At 41.5% G+C, this 19,458-nt stretch overlaps 1 protein-coding gene across 1 annotated transcript; it reads right to left on the reverse strand.

Moving 5' to 3' along the window:
* Positions 1–971: 971 nt before the first annotated feature.
* DSCC1 (DNA replication and sister chromatid cohesion 1) lies at positions 972–17,439 on the reverse strand. Its single transcript, XM_077847075.1, has 9 exons — positions 17,156–17,439; positions 14,971–15,139; positions 11,930–12,064; positions 9,294–9,384; positions 8,032–8,170; positions 7,303–7,355; positions 6,940–7,094; positions 4,267–4,415; positions 972–1,570 (listed from the first exon to the last, which is right to left on the reverse strand). The coding sequence occupies exons 1-9, from the start codon at positions 17,332–17,334 to the stop codon at positions 1,462–1,464; spliced, it is 1,179 nt and encodes a 392-aa protein (XP_077703201.1). The 5' UTR covers positions 17,335–17,439; the 3' UTR covers positions 972–1,461.
* Positions 17,440–19,458: the final 2,019 nt, after the last annotated feature.

The following is a 19,458-nucleotide window of genomic DNA, read 5'->3' on the forward strand; positions in this document are numbered from 1 at the left end:
CTTTGGACCCGGTGACTTGAGCTGTGCAACGTGTAAATTAGACCCCGGGTAGTCAAACTCCGACCCCGGAGTCCTCCCTTGGGTTCCGGCACCTCCGGACTTTTTAAGTGGTTGCACATGGTTAGAACACAATTATTGAAAAGAGACACTCTGGGGCCACTGGCATTGGCAGTTCATGTACAAGAGAGTAAAAAGGTGTGAATTTCAATAATAGTTAAATGTTAGGTCACGTGGATTACCCATTAACTTTTCTTTTTTTTCCATCTTGGACCAGATTTATCTTTGGCCTAACCCCTCAAAGGGTGCTGGTGACAAGGGTACTAGCCAAGTTAAAATTAATTTGGACTGAAGTCTAAATGAATACAAATCCGGGAATAAAGTCATAAAGGAACTTTATCAAGCATGCCAAAACCCACTAGAAATTACTTGTAGTTTTCCGCTATCGCCCGTGTCAGTGTCTTCCACTAAGGGGATAACAAACCGCCCTCTTGGTATTCTTGACAGAAGATGGAGGATCAAATCCATTTCGTCCCAAAATTCACGTTGACATCAGCCAGGCGACACAGCAGCTATTACCAAGCCCATTTCCTCCATGCAAAGGACTCATTTAGGTAACAGAATCTAGTGACTCCCTATTTTAGTGGAATGTTGAAAGTAGAGGGGAAGTCACTTGTGAAATGACATCCAAGTGAATAAATCATTTCTAGGAAACGATTACTATTTAGTTCTCTGAAAAGCCTTTATTTTTATTTTTTAAAGATTTTATTTATTTATTCACGAGAGACACAGAGAGGCAGAGGGAGAAGCAGGCTCCCTGAACGCAGCCTGATGCAGGACTCCATCCCAGGACCCTGGGATCACACCCTGAGCCAAAGGCAGATGCTCAACCACTGAGCCACCCACATGCCCCCTCTGAAAAGTCTTTAAATTTGTTAATGGTTAGAATGTCAAATCCTAATAAGAAGATGCAATTATTTTTTATTTTTTTAAGATTTTATTTATTTAATTCATGAGAGACAGAGGCAGAGACACAGGCAGAGGGAGAAGCAGGCTCCATGCAGGGAGCCCAATGCGGACTCGATCCCGGATCTCCAGGATCACGCCCTGGGCCAAAGGCAGGTGCTAAACCGCTGAGCCACCCAGGGATCCCCAAAAGATGCAATTTTAAATATAAAAAAGGGAACACTCTTTCTATAAATAAAACCATACAGACTTAAGATATACTAAATACAGGAAGCAACACTGTATGCATAATGTAAAAATAACTTGAAAGACATAGAAATATCCTGTTACATTTAAGGGAAAGAACAGTAGTTTCAAAATGCTTAAGATCTGGAGAAAAAGGCTTCAAAGCAATAGGTTTTTTAAAATCTGGAATACAAATATATTCAAGAATCTTTTTCTTAGAATCATCAGCGTTTATGAAGCAACTTTAGTCCCAAAGAACAGACTGTTATTCTTTTAAGAAATGGGCCTTCTTGAGTTGTAAACTTTAACACCATTTTGTATTGAAGATCGAGAATATTTGGTGAGTAATGCACCTATTGTTTGCTTCTCTCCACACAAATCTCTGTGGGAACAATAAAAAAAAAATGAATAGCATTAATATGTTAGGGAACATAATATTCACAGTGCTAGTTATTTATATCTCTCTTGCCTAAGTATGTGTGTTTGTGGGAGAGATAGGGTAGGGAGTAGTCACTAAGCCTAAATTGAACTAGGTACTTTACATATATTACTTGGTTTAACCACAGAAACAGTAAAAGTAATGTATTATTTAACCCTACCTTAGATATGAGGAAGCTAAGCTCAGGTAGTAAAGGATGGAACCAAACTTTGCTGCTAATTCTGCATGACTTCTTAGTCCATTTGTTTTCCCCCATTACATCACACAGCCTCCAAATTAGAAATATAAGCCATGGGATATAGGAAGGTCTAGGCACAGAGACCCTGGATCCTAGGCTACCTGTGTGTGCTTATCTGTGTTACCTACCCCCCCTGAACTTTAGCTTTGTCTTCTGTACCCCAAAGAGGAGTAGGACTTCACCATACAAGGTGAAGGTAGAATGAAAGGACATGGGCTGGAGAGGGAGCAAAGGCAAGGTCATACAGGGCCTTAATGAACATGGAAAGGAACTGTGATTTAATTCTAAGTATAAAGGGAAGTCACTAGGAGGGTTTTAATTAATGGAAAAGCAGAATGTGATCTAAGTTTTAAACAATGGAGGCAATGAGTTGATTATGGAAGCTAAGTGGTGAGTACATGACAGGTTCACTATATTGTCACTTTTGAATGTTCAAAAATTTTCAAAATAAAAAGTTTAAAAAGTGGGACAGGGAAGAGGAAAAAACTTAAGTAGAGAGACCAATTCAGAGCCAGGAACTAGATGAGCCATTAGGATTTGCTCCTACTTTGAACCAGGGAGAGAGAGAAAAAGACAAATATGATTCCCGGACTTTTTTGCTTGAGTAGCTGAATTAATGGTCATGTTACTGAGAAGTAGAAGATGGAGTTAGGACAAGGAGGAACCACAGTTCTGTTCCGAGCATGATATCCAGTGGAAATGTTCATTAGGCAGCTAGATAAGAGAAATTATAACTTAAGGAAAAGATCAAGGATGAAGATAAAATTAGGAAGTCATTAAATTTAATTCCAGGCCTAGATGAGGGCACTAAGGAAAAAAATATAAATGAAAAAGCAGATGGTCAAGAATAGTCCTAGAGCACACCAACACTTGAAGACTGGGGAAAAACAGGGAGACATGAGCAAAAGAGACAGAAAAGGAGCTGCCTTGGGAGAGAAGGGACACAACTGGTGTGTTTCAAGTAGAAAGTGATCTACAGTGTCCCAACAGTGCGAAGAGGCCAAGTTAACAAGGACAGACAAGTGACTACTGAATGTAGAAAGATGGATGCCAACAGGTTAAGGATAGAATGGGAGACAGAAACATAAATGAGTACACAAACTTTTCACAGGAGTTTCCTGGAAAGGAAAGCTCATCTTATTGTACTTTAAGAAGAGCAATACTACAGAATACCTGATGGAAATAATCCCTGCAGATAGGGAGACATCAATCACGCAGGGGAAAGGGGATAACTAGAGGATATATGTCTTTAATAAGGCAGAGGGATGATCCAGTGCAGAAAGAGGATTGGCCTTAGCAGCAGGGACAGTTCATGCACTATACATGAAGGACTGCAAAGGGAGTGTGTATGTGGACACAATACAAGGACATAATGCTGGCAGGTATGGCAGTAGGAAAGAAGTTATCCTGGGCACATGGGTGGCTCAGCAGTTGAACGTCTGCCTTCGGTTCAGGGCATGATCCCGGAGTCCCGAGATCAAGTCCCATATCAGGTTTCCTGCAGGGAGCCTGCTTCTCCCTCTGCCTATGTCTCTGCCCGCCCCCCTCTGTGTTGCTCATGAATAAATAAATAAAATCTTAAAAAAAAGTTGTCCTTGTCTTTTCTCATCTGTTTGCATTTCCTCAATAAACAAGGCCACAAGCTGAGGGTGAAGAGGAAGATGGAAATTGTGATGATATGAAAAGCAGAATTATGAAAGCCAAACTCCAAGGGCAGAAAATTTTCATACAGAAATGGGGCTTTGCCACGGACACTGCTAAGTACCATTTAATCTCTTAAGACTGGCAAGTGCCATTATGTCTTTTTCTCCAGGAAATTTCACTTGCCCGCATGTAGGCATAGAGTAAGCAGAAAACTTGGGTTTAATCTTTGTAGATTTTTGCCAGAGAGTTCTAACAAGAGGGAGAAAGGGTTGTGGGAGCAAACCATGCACAGTAGACGCTAGAGACCCCAACCAGGAAATCCAAACTGGGTAGAAAGAAGACTTGAAAGGTGAGACACAGTGAAGAGATGGTAGCATTAGTGCAGCTGAGGTCCTGTAAAGAGTGACTAAAGAACTAATTTGTTCTTCTGCAATCTGGCATCTATCAAAATGTTAAAGCAATGTGGCAGAAAAGATAGGAAGTACCGATTAGAGAGAGTGCTTGCTTTGGAGTCAGAGTGGGGTATGTAGTCTGTCCCTCTAAGAGCTATCTGTTGTAGGAAGGAGGGCAGAAAAGTGGTTTTAGATGCAGGATGAGGAAGAAACACAACACATTCCCCACCTCCAGAAGCAGAAGTTATGAAGGATGAGAGAAGACAGCCACCACTTGAAAAAGTTTCAAAGGAAGCCATGTCCTCAGAGAATACTCAAAAAATACTCAAAAGAACCCTCAAAGCCCATTTTAGTACATTACTTACTGAATATATGGAGCTATGTCTTCTTCTGTCCACTTTTCCCTTAGAGAGAATAGACTGTTAAAACGTTCTTGATTATCCTCAGGTAAATCATCTACTTTTAGCAAAAATATGATTTCTGGTCTCGAGTGTCGATCCACCAAGGCTAAACCCTATTTTAAAAACGAAATGAAAAAGGTCAGTTAAAATAACGGTCTAGTGTTTAAATAGGACTCATTCTTTTACCGTTAGGTTTAGCGGGGCCTAAGCCGTTTAAAATGTCAGCTACGTTTAAAATGTCAGCTACGGGTAACTTGACACAAACTACCCACAGACCCTCAATGGCCCTTTTCATAAAAAGAATTCCATTAAACAGTGAATTCTCCTCTTCCCTTCTACAATTTGCCTTCCACTGCTCCATTTATTCAGGATAGCTTGGGTTCAAGGTCACCCATGACCTGTCATTGTCAAATCCAGTGGGCCCTTTCCTTGGATCTGCTGCACTGTTTTCTTTGTTAATGTTGCTTCATCTCTCTTTGAACCTCCATCTCTGACCATCACTGTCTCATTGTTTTCCTAATGCAACATTACAGTTTCCTGGGTTTCTACCCTGATCCTTCAACTTGTCTGTCACTGTCCTTTGTGGTTCAACTCGCCTCAACTGAACCTGTGACTGCAAACACCACTTACTTGTTAATGACAGTAACATATGCATCTTCAACTCAAATCACTCTTCCGAGGATGAGCACACGAACTCCAGATCCAAAGCTACCAATGAGTTCCTTGTGTTTGTTACCCAAAACTGCTCTAGTCCCATGATCCTACGAAACCATGAGACCTGGGCATTATCCTAGGTTCCATTATTCAAACCCCATACCTATGAGATCAATCAATCCTACAGATCTTAAGGCCTCAACATTTTCCCATCCATTCTTTATCAACTATTTCTTTGGCCAGTACTTTACAGTTAGGAGTACTGTAAGTGTAGAGAGTCTGGAGATTTCTCCTTTTTCATAATCTAACCAACCTTCCATCCAACCATCCTCAATGTCAATGTTCTTTCCAAAAGGCAAAGTTCATCAGGTAGCTCTTCTGATGTCACTAAAAGGCCCAAAGAGCTTTCTAAATAAGAGTGAAATTCCTTAGCACAGACCATAGTGTCCCTCACTGATTCGCCAGCACCTTATATTCTAGTCATGGATCCCTACCAAAAATGCCCCATTTGTATCCCTCCATGCCCTGGAACATGCTCTCCTGGATCTCCATCTCTGCCCTTCCATCTAGAGAATTAATAGTTCATCCTTTCAAACCTGGCAGCTAAAACAGCTATTCCTTCAGAAAATCATCCCCAATAGACCAGTCACATGGTTAAGTCCCCTTTCTTTGCTCCCATAACAACCTGTATATGCCCTTTCCATGACACATCACCCTACATTATAAAAAGAGATTTATACATGTAATGTGCACCGCCCCCCTTGCCAGAGCCCAGGCTGAGGACGCTGATGGCACGTTGTGTGATGTTTTCTCCTCAGAATCTAGGATGGCGCCTAGACATAAAAGGAACTCTGTAAATATTGAGCAAATCCTTTCACAATTTAACAAATACTTACTGAGCATACACTATATGACAGGCATATGGCATATGTATTGGCAAGCAACAGTGAACAAAATTCTATCAAAATGGAGACTGGGGAACACACATATTAAACATTTTCCCAGAGCTAAGCGATAAATGCCATGAAGGAAAAATACATGGTGCTATGCCAATATAAAACAGGAGGCATTTTTTGAGAGTAAGGAAAAGCCTCCTTGAGGAAGTGACTGAAGGATGAATAGAAGGCAGCAAAGTGAATTTACTAAGAAGGTCATTCTAGAAGAAAAAGCCTTGTGTGAATGTCCTAAGGTAGGAGAAAGCTTGATCTTGAAAATCTGAAAGAAAGCTGGTGTGCAGTGAGGAGAGAAGGAGGAGAGATGGAGCTACGGGGGAGACGATGAAGCGTTTTAAGGCCAAGATACGAATTCTGGATTTTTTATCTTATACACTATGGGTAACCATTAAATAATAAAGCACGACATTCATCTAATCTGACTGGCATTTATTTTTAAGCTTTTATTTATTTATTTGAGAGTGAAAGAGCATAGGAGAGAGAGGGAGAGGGGGAGAGAGAGAGAGAGAGAGAGAGAGAGAGAGAGAGATCACAAGTGGGGGAGGGGCAGAGGGAGAAGCAGACTCCATGCTAAGCAGGGAGCCAGACATGGGACTCGATCCCAGGACCCTGGGATCATGACCTGAGCCAAAGCCACCCTGGCCCCCCGACTAGCATTTTTAAAAGGTCACTCTCTTTAGCAGCACTGCACAGAATGGATTAGAGGTGGGCAAAACTAAAAATACAGAGGGCTTGCTCTTTACAGCCAGACGAACACGGACAGTTTGGGCTACAACAGTGCTGGTGGGAACAGAGAAGATGAAATACACCAGGCAAGAAGCAAGGATTAACTGTACATGTGCCTGAGAGATCTGAGGTGACAGAAATGTTCTAAAATTAGTGATGGACTGAATGTATAGTGTACTCCTGATGGAAATGATGGCTAGGAAAATAAGAGTGGCTCCAAATTCAGTTGCAATAGATTGCATGTCACCCGGTAACTAACAAGACTTCATTGAGTTATGGTATCATGTGTCATTGCTAACCTTACCTTAAGCTGATCAAGACTAGTTATCATTCCTTCAGGCACACTCTGTTGCCACACTTCTTGAAACTCAGCAAGATTAAATTTCACTGCATTCTGAAGTAGCATCTGTGCTGTTGCTCTGCATATTTTATCAGCACTCAATTCAAAATAAACTTCACCTAAGGAAAAGGTAGCCGACAATTTCACATTTTCTTCTGATAATTCAATATACTACTACTGTTCCCTTTTCCCCAGTGTAATTTCTCAAAAAATTACACACAACTCACCTCCCACAAACACATGTAGTTCTTGTTTTTAACAGGCACACACTTCAGAAGGGCATACCAATTCTAACACACACAAGTTAAAATACTTTCCAAATCTTACCTTCCTCTATATATTTCTTTCCATAACATTTAAGACAGTGTTCAATCATTTCCCTGAAAATTTTAAAACACTCATTTGAATAGTTATCACATTTTTTATGCATTATATCTTATAAAAACTTAAGATATAAGTTTGAGATTTGAAATACTAAGTGACTTTGGTTGCTAAGTAAAATTTTACATAGGAACTAACAAAAACATACTGGAAGCTACTACATGCTAGGCCCATGCTAAACATTTTTTCATGAATTATGTGAGCATACATTTATTATAAGTTAGCTTAAGCATAATTCTTTATATTTTTTATGGTTGGAAAAAAACAGAGATGATGTACATTTATTCAGCCCAGTAACCAAAACTCCTAAGTCCTTCCTGGTCATGTATTTTTAAAATTTTCATAAGATATCAAAATTACAAATGGTCTATGCCCTAGGTTTAGTTCCACCCTAGAATATATTTTTTCCTTTTTTTTTTTTTAAAGATTTTAAAGATTGAGAGAAACAGAGAGAGAGAGAGAGTACATGTGCACATGTCAGCATAAGCAGGAGGGGTAGAGAAAGAAGCAGGTTCCTTGCTGAGCAGGGAGCCTGATAGGGGCTCAATCCCAGGACACTGGAATCATGATCTGAGCAGAAGGCAGACACTTAACCAACTGAGCCACCGAAGTACCCCAATAACTTTCTTTCCTTTATGGAAATTGGGAGGGACAGTGATAAAAAAAAAAACTTACTCTGGCTCCAATGGTCCAAGTTCCTGAAGGCATGGATTCAAAGGAACTTTATCAAAGGACCAAGATTCAGAATCCACAAGCTGAGTTACATGATTCAGAAGTTTCATCTCATAATCAAAATCAAGAATCCTCCAGTAACCTACAAATTCCAAAAGTAATAGTTACAAAGGACATTTTAAGCAAGTTAGTGTGCTTTTGCCCAGGACAAAAAATTGATACTCAAAATCTTAGCTTTCTTTATAAGCAATGCTCCTTTTTATGCTTTCCTCCTAATCATTATAAATTTTGTCTTTAGAGAAACTAAGTGGTTTTTAAAAAGTGCTTTACATATGATTTGCACTGACCTTTTTTTTTTTTTTTTTTTTTTTTTTTTTTTTTTTTTTTAGTGCTTTAATAATTATCTCAGAATAATCTTGCCAATCCAACTAGAAATGTGGAAACCTGTAGCTGGTACAGTGATTTCATTAGAACACTGTACCAATAAGATAAAGGCTGTAGGTTTGATATCCCACATGGTGATCTCCACCCTGGGGCATTGCCATGGTTCTAACTCTCATCGCAGTTGTCTTTTAGGGGTGTTCTCATGCTCATAAAGAAACCTAGATCACTCAAGAATCAACAGATGCACAACATGAACCAATGGCAAGATAAAGGCTGGGTATCAAGATACCTTTCCTATTCTGGTGAAAGATCGCAGAAATCCCATCTTATCATTGAAGGCCCTACCACCAGCCCTGGAGAAACAAATCAAGTACAAATCCACCATTTTCAAGGGAGAATGTTACTATTGCTATTCTGAAAAAGTAAAAGCAACATTAGAAAAGGAAATGTATGATGTGCATCTGAGAAAGAACACTAGAAATAATCTATGTACCCCTTGACACATACCAAAATTTTATCCTTGTCCATGCAAGAAGTGAAAAATGCAAAGGTTGCATTAAAATCCATTGGTTTCTAACCTCAACATTCATGGTATCCATATACCATAGCAATTAACAAACAGCAGGCATCCATAATTAAAAACTATTTCTTATGCTTAGGATCAAATGTGCCTCAAGAAAAAGCCATGTTAAGTAGTGGTTGGAGTCACTGGTCACACTTCTTCATGTAAAGATCACATGTAGTCTTTAAATACAATACAAATATTATCATCTTTAAGCCCAAAAGAGATTAAATAAATAGTATGCAATGGATGAAGATGTCCATAAATTTCTCTGATACTCAATTCCATCTTTATTAATAATTATAGTACATAATGCTACCTTCAATCTCACAGGCATTTAGAACTTGTAATTGGGTCATTATTTCTTCCTCGCTTGCCTGAATTTGATCCAGCAAATCTTCGGTTGTATACTGAAACAAGAAAAAAAACCACAAAAAAACATTTTAAGGCCTTTGAAGATTTTGTTTTAAATAGACTTAATTTTTTAATTTTAATTTTTTTAAGATTAAGTGTGTTTTTACTTATTCATTTGAGAGAGAGTGAGAGCACAAGCAGGGGAAACAGAGAGAGGAGAAGCAGACTCCCTGCCGAGCAGGGAGCCTGATACAAGGGCTCAATCACAGGACTCTGGGATCATGACCTGAGTTGAAGGCAGACGCTTATTGATCGAGCCACCTGGGTGCTGCTGAAGAACATTTTTTTTAGACTCCTTGAATTTCGGGGAATAAATACATAGAACAGACTGAGTCAATATTTATACTATAGCTCAATTTCTCTATTTAAGACTTTATTTAATCTTAAAAATCTTAATCACAGAGAGAGGGGCAAAGACACAGGCAGAGGGAGAGGCAGGCTCCCTGTGGGGAGCCTGATGTGGGACTTGATCCCAGGACCCTGAGCTGAAAGCAGATGCTCAACCACTGAGCCACCCAGGCGTCCCTATAGCTCAATTTCTTCTGAAAATATATAATGATTTTTATACGAAGTCTTAGAAGAAAATAATGGGTAAATTTTTGTGATGTAGAATTTAGCAATAGTTTCACAGATAGGACACCAAAAACACAAGAAACAAAAGAAAACCGATAAATTGGACTTTATCAAAATGAAAAACTTTTGTACTTCATCAAAATATTATCACACAAAAGGAAAAATATTGTATGATTCCACTTGTATGGGATATTTAGAATAGTCAAATTTACAGAGATGAAAAGTAGAATAGTGATTGCCAGTGGAGGTGAGGCAGGGGAGACTGGGGGGTTGGTGTTTAATGGGTATCTAGTTTCGACTTGGTAAGATGAATGGTTTCTATGGATGCATGGTAGTCATGGTTGCAGAACAATGTAAATATACTTAATGCCACAGAACTATTCAAATAAAAATGGTTAAGATGGTAAACTTTATAGGATGTATAATTATCATAATTTAAAAAATCAAGAGTGAAAACACAACCCACAAAATGAAAGAAAATTGAAGCATATTACATATCTGATAAGGAACTTGTATTTAGACTATATCAAGAATGCTTCTACAACTCAGTAATAAAGAGCCAAATAACCAAATTAAAAATTGGGCAAAGGAATTTCCGAATCAACATTTTTAATGAAATATAGTCAGAGAAGCACATAAAAAGATGCTTTAACATTATCAGTCATTAGGGAAATGCATATCGAAACCACAATGATACCACTTCAAATCCACTGATATTGATACAAAAAAGACAGATAATAACATGTGCTGTCAGAGATGGGGAGAAACTGGAGCCCACATATAATAGGAATGTGAAATGGTACAGCTACTTTGGAAAACAGTTCCTCAAAAAGTTATAAAGATGCCCATCAATCCCATTCTTATGTACATACCCAAGAGAAATAAAACCATAGGTCCACTAGAAACCTGTACATGAAAGTTCACAAGCTTGTTCTTCATCATAATCAAAACAGGAAACTGCCCAAATTTCTATCAACTAACGAATGAATAAATATGATATATCCATAAGATGGAGTATTTTTAGCAATAAAGAGAAATAAACTACTGATATATGCTACAACATGAATGAACCTTGAAATCATCATGTCAAGTCAAAAAAGCCAGTCAGAAAAGGTCACATATTATATGACTCTATCCATATAAAATGCCAGAAGAGGCAAATCAGGAGACTGAAGGTAGATTAGTGGTTGCCTGGGGCTGGTGAGAGAAGGAACCACGGAAAGGTAAGATCAGAAGGTTAACAGTTAAGATTAGAAGGTATAGGGTTTCCTTGGGGTGATGAAAATGTTCTAAATGTCACTGTGGTGACTGACAACACAGCTCTGTGAATATACTAAAACCAGTGAATTAAAGCCGCTTTAAAATGAGTGAACTGACTGGTATATAAAATTGTATCTCAATAAAGTGGTTACCAAAAAAAGAAAAAAAAAATCAATCAGTGGGAAAAAAGAAAACATAAATAGAGCCTTTAGAACACCCGTATAGTTCTATAATTTTGAATTACATTAAAAACCTTAGAATTTTTTTTATTTGACTTGTAAATATTTTTCTGTATTCCCAGGAATCAGTTAATTCTCACAGAGAATAAGAATATTTTCCATTTCCATAATGTCTTTTCTTAAGAGCCATAAATTTTTAATTAAATAAAAATTAATTTAACTTCTAAAAATCGTATTAAATAATTAGGAACATGTGAAGCTTTCAGCTCCATAAATGACATGATATCTAGGATTTGCTTCAAAGTACTACAGAAAAAGAAAAAAGAAGCAGGGGGACAGAAGCAACAAGATTGACAAAATACTGATAAAAGTTCAACTGAGGGGTAAATATATGGGGGTCTCTCTGCTTTGGGGTATGTTTGAAATTTTCATAATATAAACACTCAAAGTAAAAATGTCACTATTAAGTGCCTCTAATTATAGTTCTGTTTTTTAAATTTCAAACAAAATAAATGAAAATAAGTCTTACTTTTGAATGATTTGAATCCTTTTCTTTTTGACTGTCAGGTCCTTCATAGGTGTTTTCCATCAAAAGTTTCTTTAGCTTCTTTAATTTGGGTCGGCATCTTCTTAATTCCCAATAATTATTAGAAAAATCAAAGATCTGGAAAATATAAATATACAACCTTTTAGGGGCCATTCTAAAAGAAAATGTCATACAAAATTTCAACCAACTCATCTGCTCTCAATAAGAAGAGAGAGCCAAGTATTCTGCTTTCCATTGAGAAGGCATCCTCCAGCATCTCAAGCAAATGGATGGGTATTTTCAGGGAACATCTTTTCCAACCCCAATAAGACGACACTGACAACACAGTAAGGAATCAGTCATCGAGCTCAATATCTCAAGTGTACTCTGGAAACTAAGGTATGACCAGGAAAAGAATGATCAAGATGGTGTCAGTTCTGCAAACCTGATGGAAACAATAGGAAATGAATATTTCTAGGCTGAAAACAGAAAATAGAGACATGATCACAGTCTTCAAGTAATGAAGGGATATTTTTTTTAATTTATTTATTTATTTATGATAGTCACAGAGAGAGAGAGAGAGAGAGAGAGAGAGAGAGAGGCAGAGACACAGGCAGAGGGAGAAGCAGGCTCCATGCACAGGGAGCCCGACGTGGGATTCGATCCCGGGTCTCCAGGATCCCGCCCTGAGCCAAAGGCAGGCGCCAAACCGCTGCGCCACCCAGGGATCCCTGAAGGGATATTAAGGGAAAGAGGGAGTATCCTTGTTCTTTGTTGCTTATTGTATCAAAATCTAAGAAAGTTAAGGAAGAAAGACATCTTTTCAATGCAAGAACTTCCTAGAGTTGCAGCTAATTCTTTATTGGACTTGTGAAATAGTGAGGCTCATCACTCAGAGCAATCCAGCTGACAGTGGCTACTTGATGGGTGAATAAGATATCCCTCTCTACTTCTGGGACTTGCCAGTGTCTAGCATTTGGTAGGAAGGGGCTCAATAAGTGGTTTACATAAATAAGAGGGGGGGGGGAGCTGAACTGGATTATACGTGGAGTACCTTCCAACTCTAAAATGCAACGTCAGGAGATGCTTCCACTTTCAAGCTAGGACAAGGCTTGATTTACAAGACGAGGCCCAGACCTGATGGTGAAGCTGCTGAATCTGAGGATTCCAAAAGAGGAACTTAAGGACCAAACCAAAAAGCCTGAGTTCATCCACAGTCATGAACTTGACAGCCTGTAGGCTTCATCCAAAGCACAGATGTTGGTGCGTGCTTTGTATGGTGTGGAAAGGATAATAGAGTTGAAATTAGTTGCCGATGTGGAAATATTAGATTTTGTCCCAAGATCTAAATGTCAAGGCTTTCTTGAAAACAAGATTTCCGAAGATTTGGCAGCTCTGGGCCTGCTTTCCCACAAGGCCAAGCTGTGGCTGCCCACCTACATGGGGCTTGTGCTCTTCAATTTGCCATGGACTCCACCATTCTGTATTACTGCTGAGACTGGTATCCACTACAATTTATCAAAAAATAGCCTGTTCTGCCCATGTGCATTGCTTACCTAGACCTTCCAGGCACCTGAAGTGCAACCACAGATTAAAACTTTAGTTGGTAGATCTTTGAGGTGTCTGGGTGGTTCAGTTCGGTTAAGCATCTCCTGTTGACTCAGGTCATGATCCCAGGGTCCAGGTATCAAGCCTCATATCAGGCTCCCTGCTCAGCAGGCATTCTGTTTCTCCCTCTCCCTCTGCCCCTCTCCCTGCTTATGCTTTTTCTCTAATAAATAAAATCTTAAAAAACAAACTTGAGGTGTTAGATCTTCATTGCACTCTACCCAGTCTCAGTGCACAGAATTCTCAGAGGCACTCCCATATGGTTATATTCCTGCAGAACACCTACAAAACAGGTGTTGGATGGGAAAATAACATTTTATAAAAGACTGAACTGCCCATATTTCTAGTTAATTACAATTGAAACACAGTACCCTAAAAAACCAAAATAGAAAATTTACTGAAGTTCTTCTGTTCTAGCAACATCATAGATCACTGAAATTTCTCAGTATTTTCCCTTATCTGTATCCCAATTCTAAGGCAATAGTTAGCCTAAAGTCACTCTGAAGAGAATTAAGGGCTGTGTTTTGATCATGATGTGTGTAATAATCTAGCCAGGAGGGAAACTCCTATTTGGTATCTACTATCAGTAGTCTCCATAATAATTAAGAATTTGTTATACATGGTTAGAGACAGTAATGAGCTAAACCAACCTCAAAGGTGAGAAACACATCTGCCTCAAAAACTCAAATTTCTTCATTTCTCCACCTCATAAACAGGACTTAAAGCATTAGTTGCGGTTTGAGAGTCTCTTTTCAAAACATAGCTACAGCAAGACTTACTAAAAATAGGTAACAGGGACGCTGGGTGGCTCACTGGTTGAGCATCTGCCTTTGGCTCAGGTCATGGTCCCAGGATCGAGTCCCACATCAGGTTCCCTGCATGGAGCCTGCTTCTCCCTCTGCCTAGGTCTCTGCCCCTGTTTTTCTTTCTCTCTCTCTGTGTGTCTCATGAATAAATAAATGGATTTTTTTTTTAAAGGTAACACTTTTAAAATATGTCACCTAATAACAAGCTTTCCCTGTTGCAGAAAATGGTCATCTTGTCTAGGACTTAAAAATCCAATAGGGAAAATAAGACAACTTCACAAGACTCCAAATAAACGATGCTGAGAAATTTTAAATTTCATTAGAGAACTTTTCAATGATTAAAAAAATCTGTAGGTGTGAAATGCATAGAGATTTATTTATCATGTTAGAGGGGATGGAAGAGAGGCAAAGGGGCAGAATCTCAAGCAAACTCCCTGCTGAGCATGGAGCCCAAATTGGGGCTTGATCCCACCCCCCCCTGAAATCATGACCTGAGCCAAATCCAAGAGACAGATGCTTAACTAACTGAGCCACGCAGGTGCTCTGACCAACACCTAAAGATTTTAATTAAAGGCAATATTAGCACCTGTGTTGTGATTCTCATATAAATTAGAAGGCAGGGAACAGTACCTCGGTGTGTATAATGTTACAATGTGTTTCTTCCATCTTCAGCTGGTCAGGAGTCTTACAACCAGGAATAAAAAGCAACATATTGGAAGTGTCTGCTATTCTCAAGTCATAGGTTTTGTCTTTACTGCACAGCACAGCCTGCTCATCTTTATCACCCCGAATCACAAGACTGCAGGAAATGGGAAGAGAAAATACATGGTTTATCGAGACACCAATGGACATCTTCATTACAAACAGTTCCAAAATCCTCTAAGCTTATAGAATTTAAAATTATATCCTGAAGGCTGTCTGGCCCCTGTTTTCACCACCCTTACACACATGTCGGGCTCACGGAGCAAGGGTGAGCCCAGGTGAAAACACAGGGGTACCAGGTGACCTTACTAAGGAAAAATAATTCAACATGGGCAAGAAAGATACAAAGAGGCCTAGAGGCCAAATATCACCACATTGTATCTTCATGCAAACTGCTGGGAAGAGCAAAAGAGAAGCATCAGGTAGCTTCCATCAGGATATCAATTTCCTAAACCATGTTAAAGCAGTACTTCTCAACCGTATGCATAGGCACCTCAGAGAATCCTGTTAAAAAACTGAATCCCAAACCTGCAAGTCTGGGATGGGACCCAGGATTCTGCATTTCTAACAAACTCCCAGATGATCCTTGGTCTTGGTTGCCACCTAAGAGTGGTTCTTGTTTTCTTCTGAATACCCCCTAACCATCAAAGAAGGATATCCTAGCCCACCGACCAGCTCTGTCACAAAGAAATTGGGACTTTATAAAGAGAACTGCAATGCTGAATGAAAAAATATGAAAAGCACACGTTTTTACAAATTGCAGTAAATAAGGTCTGACAAAGGCTCACAGGTAGAAGAGAGCAGGAAGAGGGAAAGAAGTGACCAAGAAGACTTAAGACAAAGATGATGAGGTTGATAAGGGCATAGGTTCTAGCAGTTTTGTTCATAAAATGTTTAACCTTCCTGTTTACCATTCACTTCTCTTAAATAAAAATAAAACCTGAAATAGAACGATGTGTAAATGCTTTTTAAAATTAAGTTTAAGTGAAGAGTGTTTTCATTTCGGAGCACCCATTCTTCAACATTTATTTCCACATTGCACTATCCCTGCTTCAATATTTTGTTTAAAGCAACTACCTGTCCCCTGGCAAAAATGTTTTTAAAGCACATTTCTAGGTCTTTCTGGATTGCCAGGTGGATGAATAGTAACTGGATGCAAAAAAGTCCGCAGACCTGAAGTCTTTTTCTTACCATGATACCCCCCCTCTCCCATCCAGCACAGCTGGAATGAAAACCAATGGGTGAGGCTTCCCTGGGCTCCCTTAAAAATCCTTTGTGGCTAGTAGGCTGCTCAGTTAACTCTAACACTGTCAGACGAGCAAATACGTAAACTTAAAGCCTAAATAGTTCAATTTAAAGGAATCTACAAGAGAACAAACCACCTAATAAAATACAGGTGTTGGAGGAAGGGTGGTGCAGAAGAGAAGCAAACCAGAGCCCCTAACTGCTAATTTCCAGGAGCTGGCTGTACGCAAAGTTGAGAGAAATGATTCTCTAGACTTCTCTATTTTTTAATTCAAGGTTTTGCAGCAAATCTGTGGCTGACCCAGAATCAGAAACAGCTTCAGATTTCCACTAAATAACCCCCAGTGGGTCTGGGTTTTGTTTTTTGTTTTTTTGAAGGCCTCCCACCGGGACCAACTCTGTAAAACGGCTTTCAACTTATTCCCTACGGTCCAGCCTGTTGTCTCAGTGGAATAAATCCAAGTAGAAGGCAAGGAGAACCCTACAAATGTTAGATAGTAGCCCTGGATTTTAAGCTAGAACGGCGAAGTGTTGAGTGCAGTTCCTGGCATCACTGTTAGGGTCTCCTCCAAAACTTCACAGATGTTCTATTTCCCGACTTGTTTCTGCAGACACGCACACACACACACACACACACACACACACACCCATCGGCTGGCCCATCCTGGTACACACACACACCCCTCGATCAGCGGGCCCATCCTGGTACACACACCCCGCGATCGGCGCCCCATCCCGGTACCGCGTCAGCGCAGCTCCGGGGACCGCCCAGCAGCGGCGCGGCCTCCGGGCGGCGGGGCGCCCTCGGCTCAAATCCAGGCAGGTCCGCGGCCCAGGCCCCCGTCCTGGTCTCCCCGCGGGCAGTCACCTGTGCCCGGCCTCCAGCTGCTGGCACAGCGCGGGCTCCAGCTCCAGCAGGCAGGAGTCTCCGACGGCGGCGCCGGCCCCGGGGCCGAAGCCCAGGCAGTGCACAACCGGCAGCAGCTCGGCCGCCTTCAGCTTGGCGATCTGGAGCGTAGCGTCCACCTCCTCGCGGGTCCGCTTCATCGCCGCGCGGGCTCGGGGAAGGGGGCGCCGCACCCGGGGCGGGGGGGGGGGGTGCGGGCAGCGCAGGGCCGCTGAGACGGGACCGAGCTCCGCCAGCCGCCGGGGTCCTGCCGAACCACAGGAGAAGGGGAAGCGCCTTTCAAAAGCGCGCCCAGGCGGCGGGAGGCGTGTTTCCGGGGCGGAGCGAGCCGCGGGCGCGGCCCCGGGGAGGGGGGGGGGGTCCCCAGGGCTCCGCTGCGCCCGCCCCCGCGCACCGCCCCGCGCACCGCCCCGCGCGCACCGCCCGCCCGGCACCGCGCCCCTCCCCCAGCGCACCGCTCCCCGCGCACCGCCCCGCGAGAGGGAAACCTCGCTGTCCCGGGGCGCTCGGCGGGACGTCGCAGCTGCCACCCCGCGGGGCGCCTCGCGGGACCCTCGCCACTCCCTCCGCGGCCCCACCGCCCGTTTCCCGCCAGCGCCCCGGTTTCCGCGCTAGCAAAATAGCCTTTTTTCTTTTTCCTGCCAGGGGCGGGCCTTAGGATAAGCGCTCTGCATGCATAATTTTGAAAAAGATTTTATATATTTATTCATGAGAGGCACACAGAGAGAGGGAGGCAGAGACACAGGCCGACGGAGAACAGGCTCCACGCAGGGAGCCCGACGTGGGACTCAGTCCTGGGACCCCAGGATCACGCCCGGAGCCAAATGCAGAGGCTCAATCGCTGAGCCCCCCGGTGCCCCTGCATGCGTAATTTTATACATCCTTCACCACTGCCCTCTAAGGAGGTCACAGCACATCCCCTGTTGCAAACGAGGCCGGCTCCTGGCCCGCGGCGGCACAGCAGGAGGTAGTCAAGTCTGAATCCAGCCCACTGGGTAATGGATGTCAAAACATGCAACCGGGTTTTAGGCAAATACTTTGTTTTGTTTTTTAAATAAATTTATTTTTTATTGGTGTTCAATTTACCAACATACAGAATAACACCCAGTGCTCATCCCGTCAAGTGCCCCCCTCAGTACCCGTCACCCAGTCACCCCCACCCCCCGCCCCTCCCCTTCCACCACCCCTAGTTCGTTTCCCAGAGTTAGGAGTCTCTCATGTTCTGTCTCCCTCTCTGACATTTCCCACACATTTCTTCTCCCTTCTCTTATATTCCCTTTCACTATTATTTATATTTCCCAAATGAATGAGAACATACAATGTTTGTCCTTCTCCGATTGACTTACTTCACTCAGCATAATACCCTCCAGTTCCATCCACTTTGAAGCAAATGGTATTTGTCATTTCTAATGGCTGAGGAATATTCCAGTGTATACATAGACCACAGCTTCTTTATCCATTCATCTGTCGATGGACACCGCGGCTCCTTCCACAGTTTGGCTATTGTGGACATTGCTGCTAGAAACATCGGGGTGCAGATGCAGGTGTCCCGGTGTTTCATTGCATCTGAATCTTTGGGGTAAATCCCCAACAGTGCAATTGCTGGGTCGTAGGGCAGGTCTATTTTTAACTCTTTGAGGAACCTCCACACAGTTTTCCAGAGTGGCTGCACCAGTTCACATTCCCACCAACAGTGTAAGAGGGTTCCCTTTTCTCTGCATCCTCTCCAACATTTTTGGTTTCCCGTCTTGTTAATTTTCCCCATTCTCACTGGTGTGAGGTGGTATCTCACTGAGGTTTTGATTTGTATTTCCCTGATGCCAAGTGATGCAGAGCATTTTCTCATGTGCATGTTGGCCATGTCTATGTCTTCCTCTGTGAGATTTCTCTTCATGTCTTTTGCCCATTTCATGATTGGATTGTTTGTTTCTTTGGAAGTGGACCCTGAACTTTATGGTCAACTAATATTCGATAAAGGAGGAAAGACTATCCACTGGAAAAAAGACAGTCTCTTCAATAAATGGTGCTGGGAAAATTGGACATCCACATGCAGAAGAATGAAACTAGACCACTCTCTTGCACCATACACAAAGATAAACTCAAAATGGATGAAAGATCTAAATGTAAGACAAGATTCCATCAAAATCCTAGAGGAGAACACAGGCAACACCCTTTTTGAACTCGGCCACAGTAACTTCTTGCAAGATACATCCACGAAGGCAAAAGAAACAAAAGCAAAAATGAACTATTGGGACTTCATCAAG

This window comes from Canis aureus, chromosome 14 (assembly GCF_053574225.1).
Source record: "Canis aureus isolate CA01 chromosome 14, VMU_Caureus_v.1.0, whole genome shotgun sequence".
NCBI lineage: Eukaryota > Metazoa > Chordata > Mammalia > Carnivora > Canidae > Canis > Canis aureus.

What these genes read in the sequence shown, in the direction of transcription:
- DSCC1 (XM_077847075.1), bottom strand. Translation starts at nt 17,334, where the DNA reads ATGAAGCGGACCCGCGAGGAGGTGGACGCTACGCTCCAGATCGCCAAG. An exon ending in GTAACATTATACACACCGAG is followed by an intron (nt 12,065 to 14,970) that starts GTACTGTTCCCT and finishes TATATTTTCCAG; the next exon opens with ATCTTTGATTTTTCTAATAA. An exon ending in AAATGCCTGTGAGATTGAAG is followed by an intron (nt 8,171 to 9,293) that starts GTAGCATTATGT and finishes TGGAATTTGTAG; the next exon opens with GTTACTGGAGGATTCTTGAT.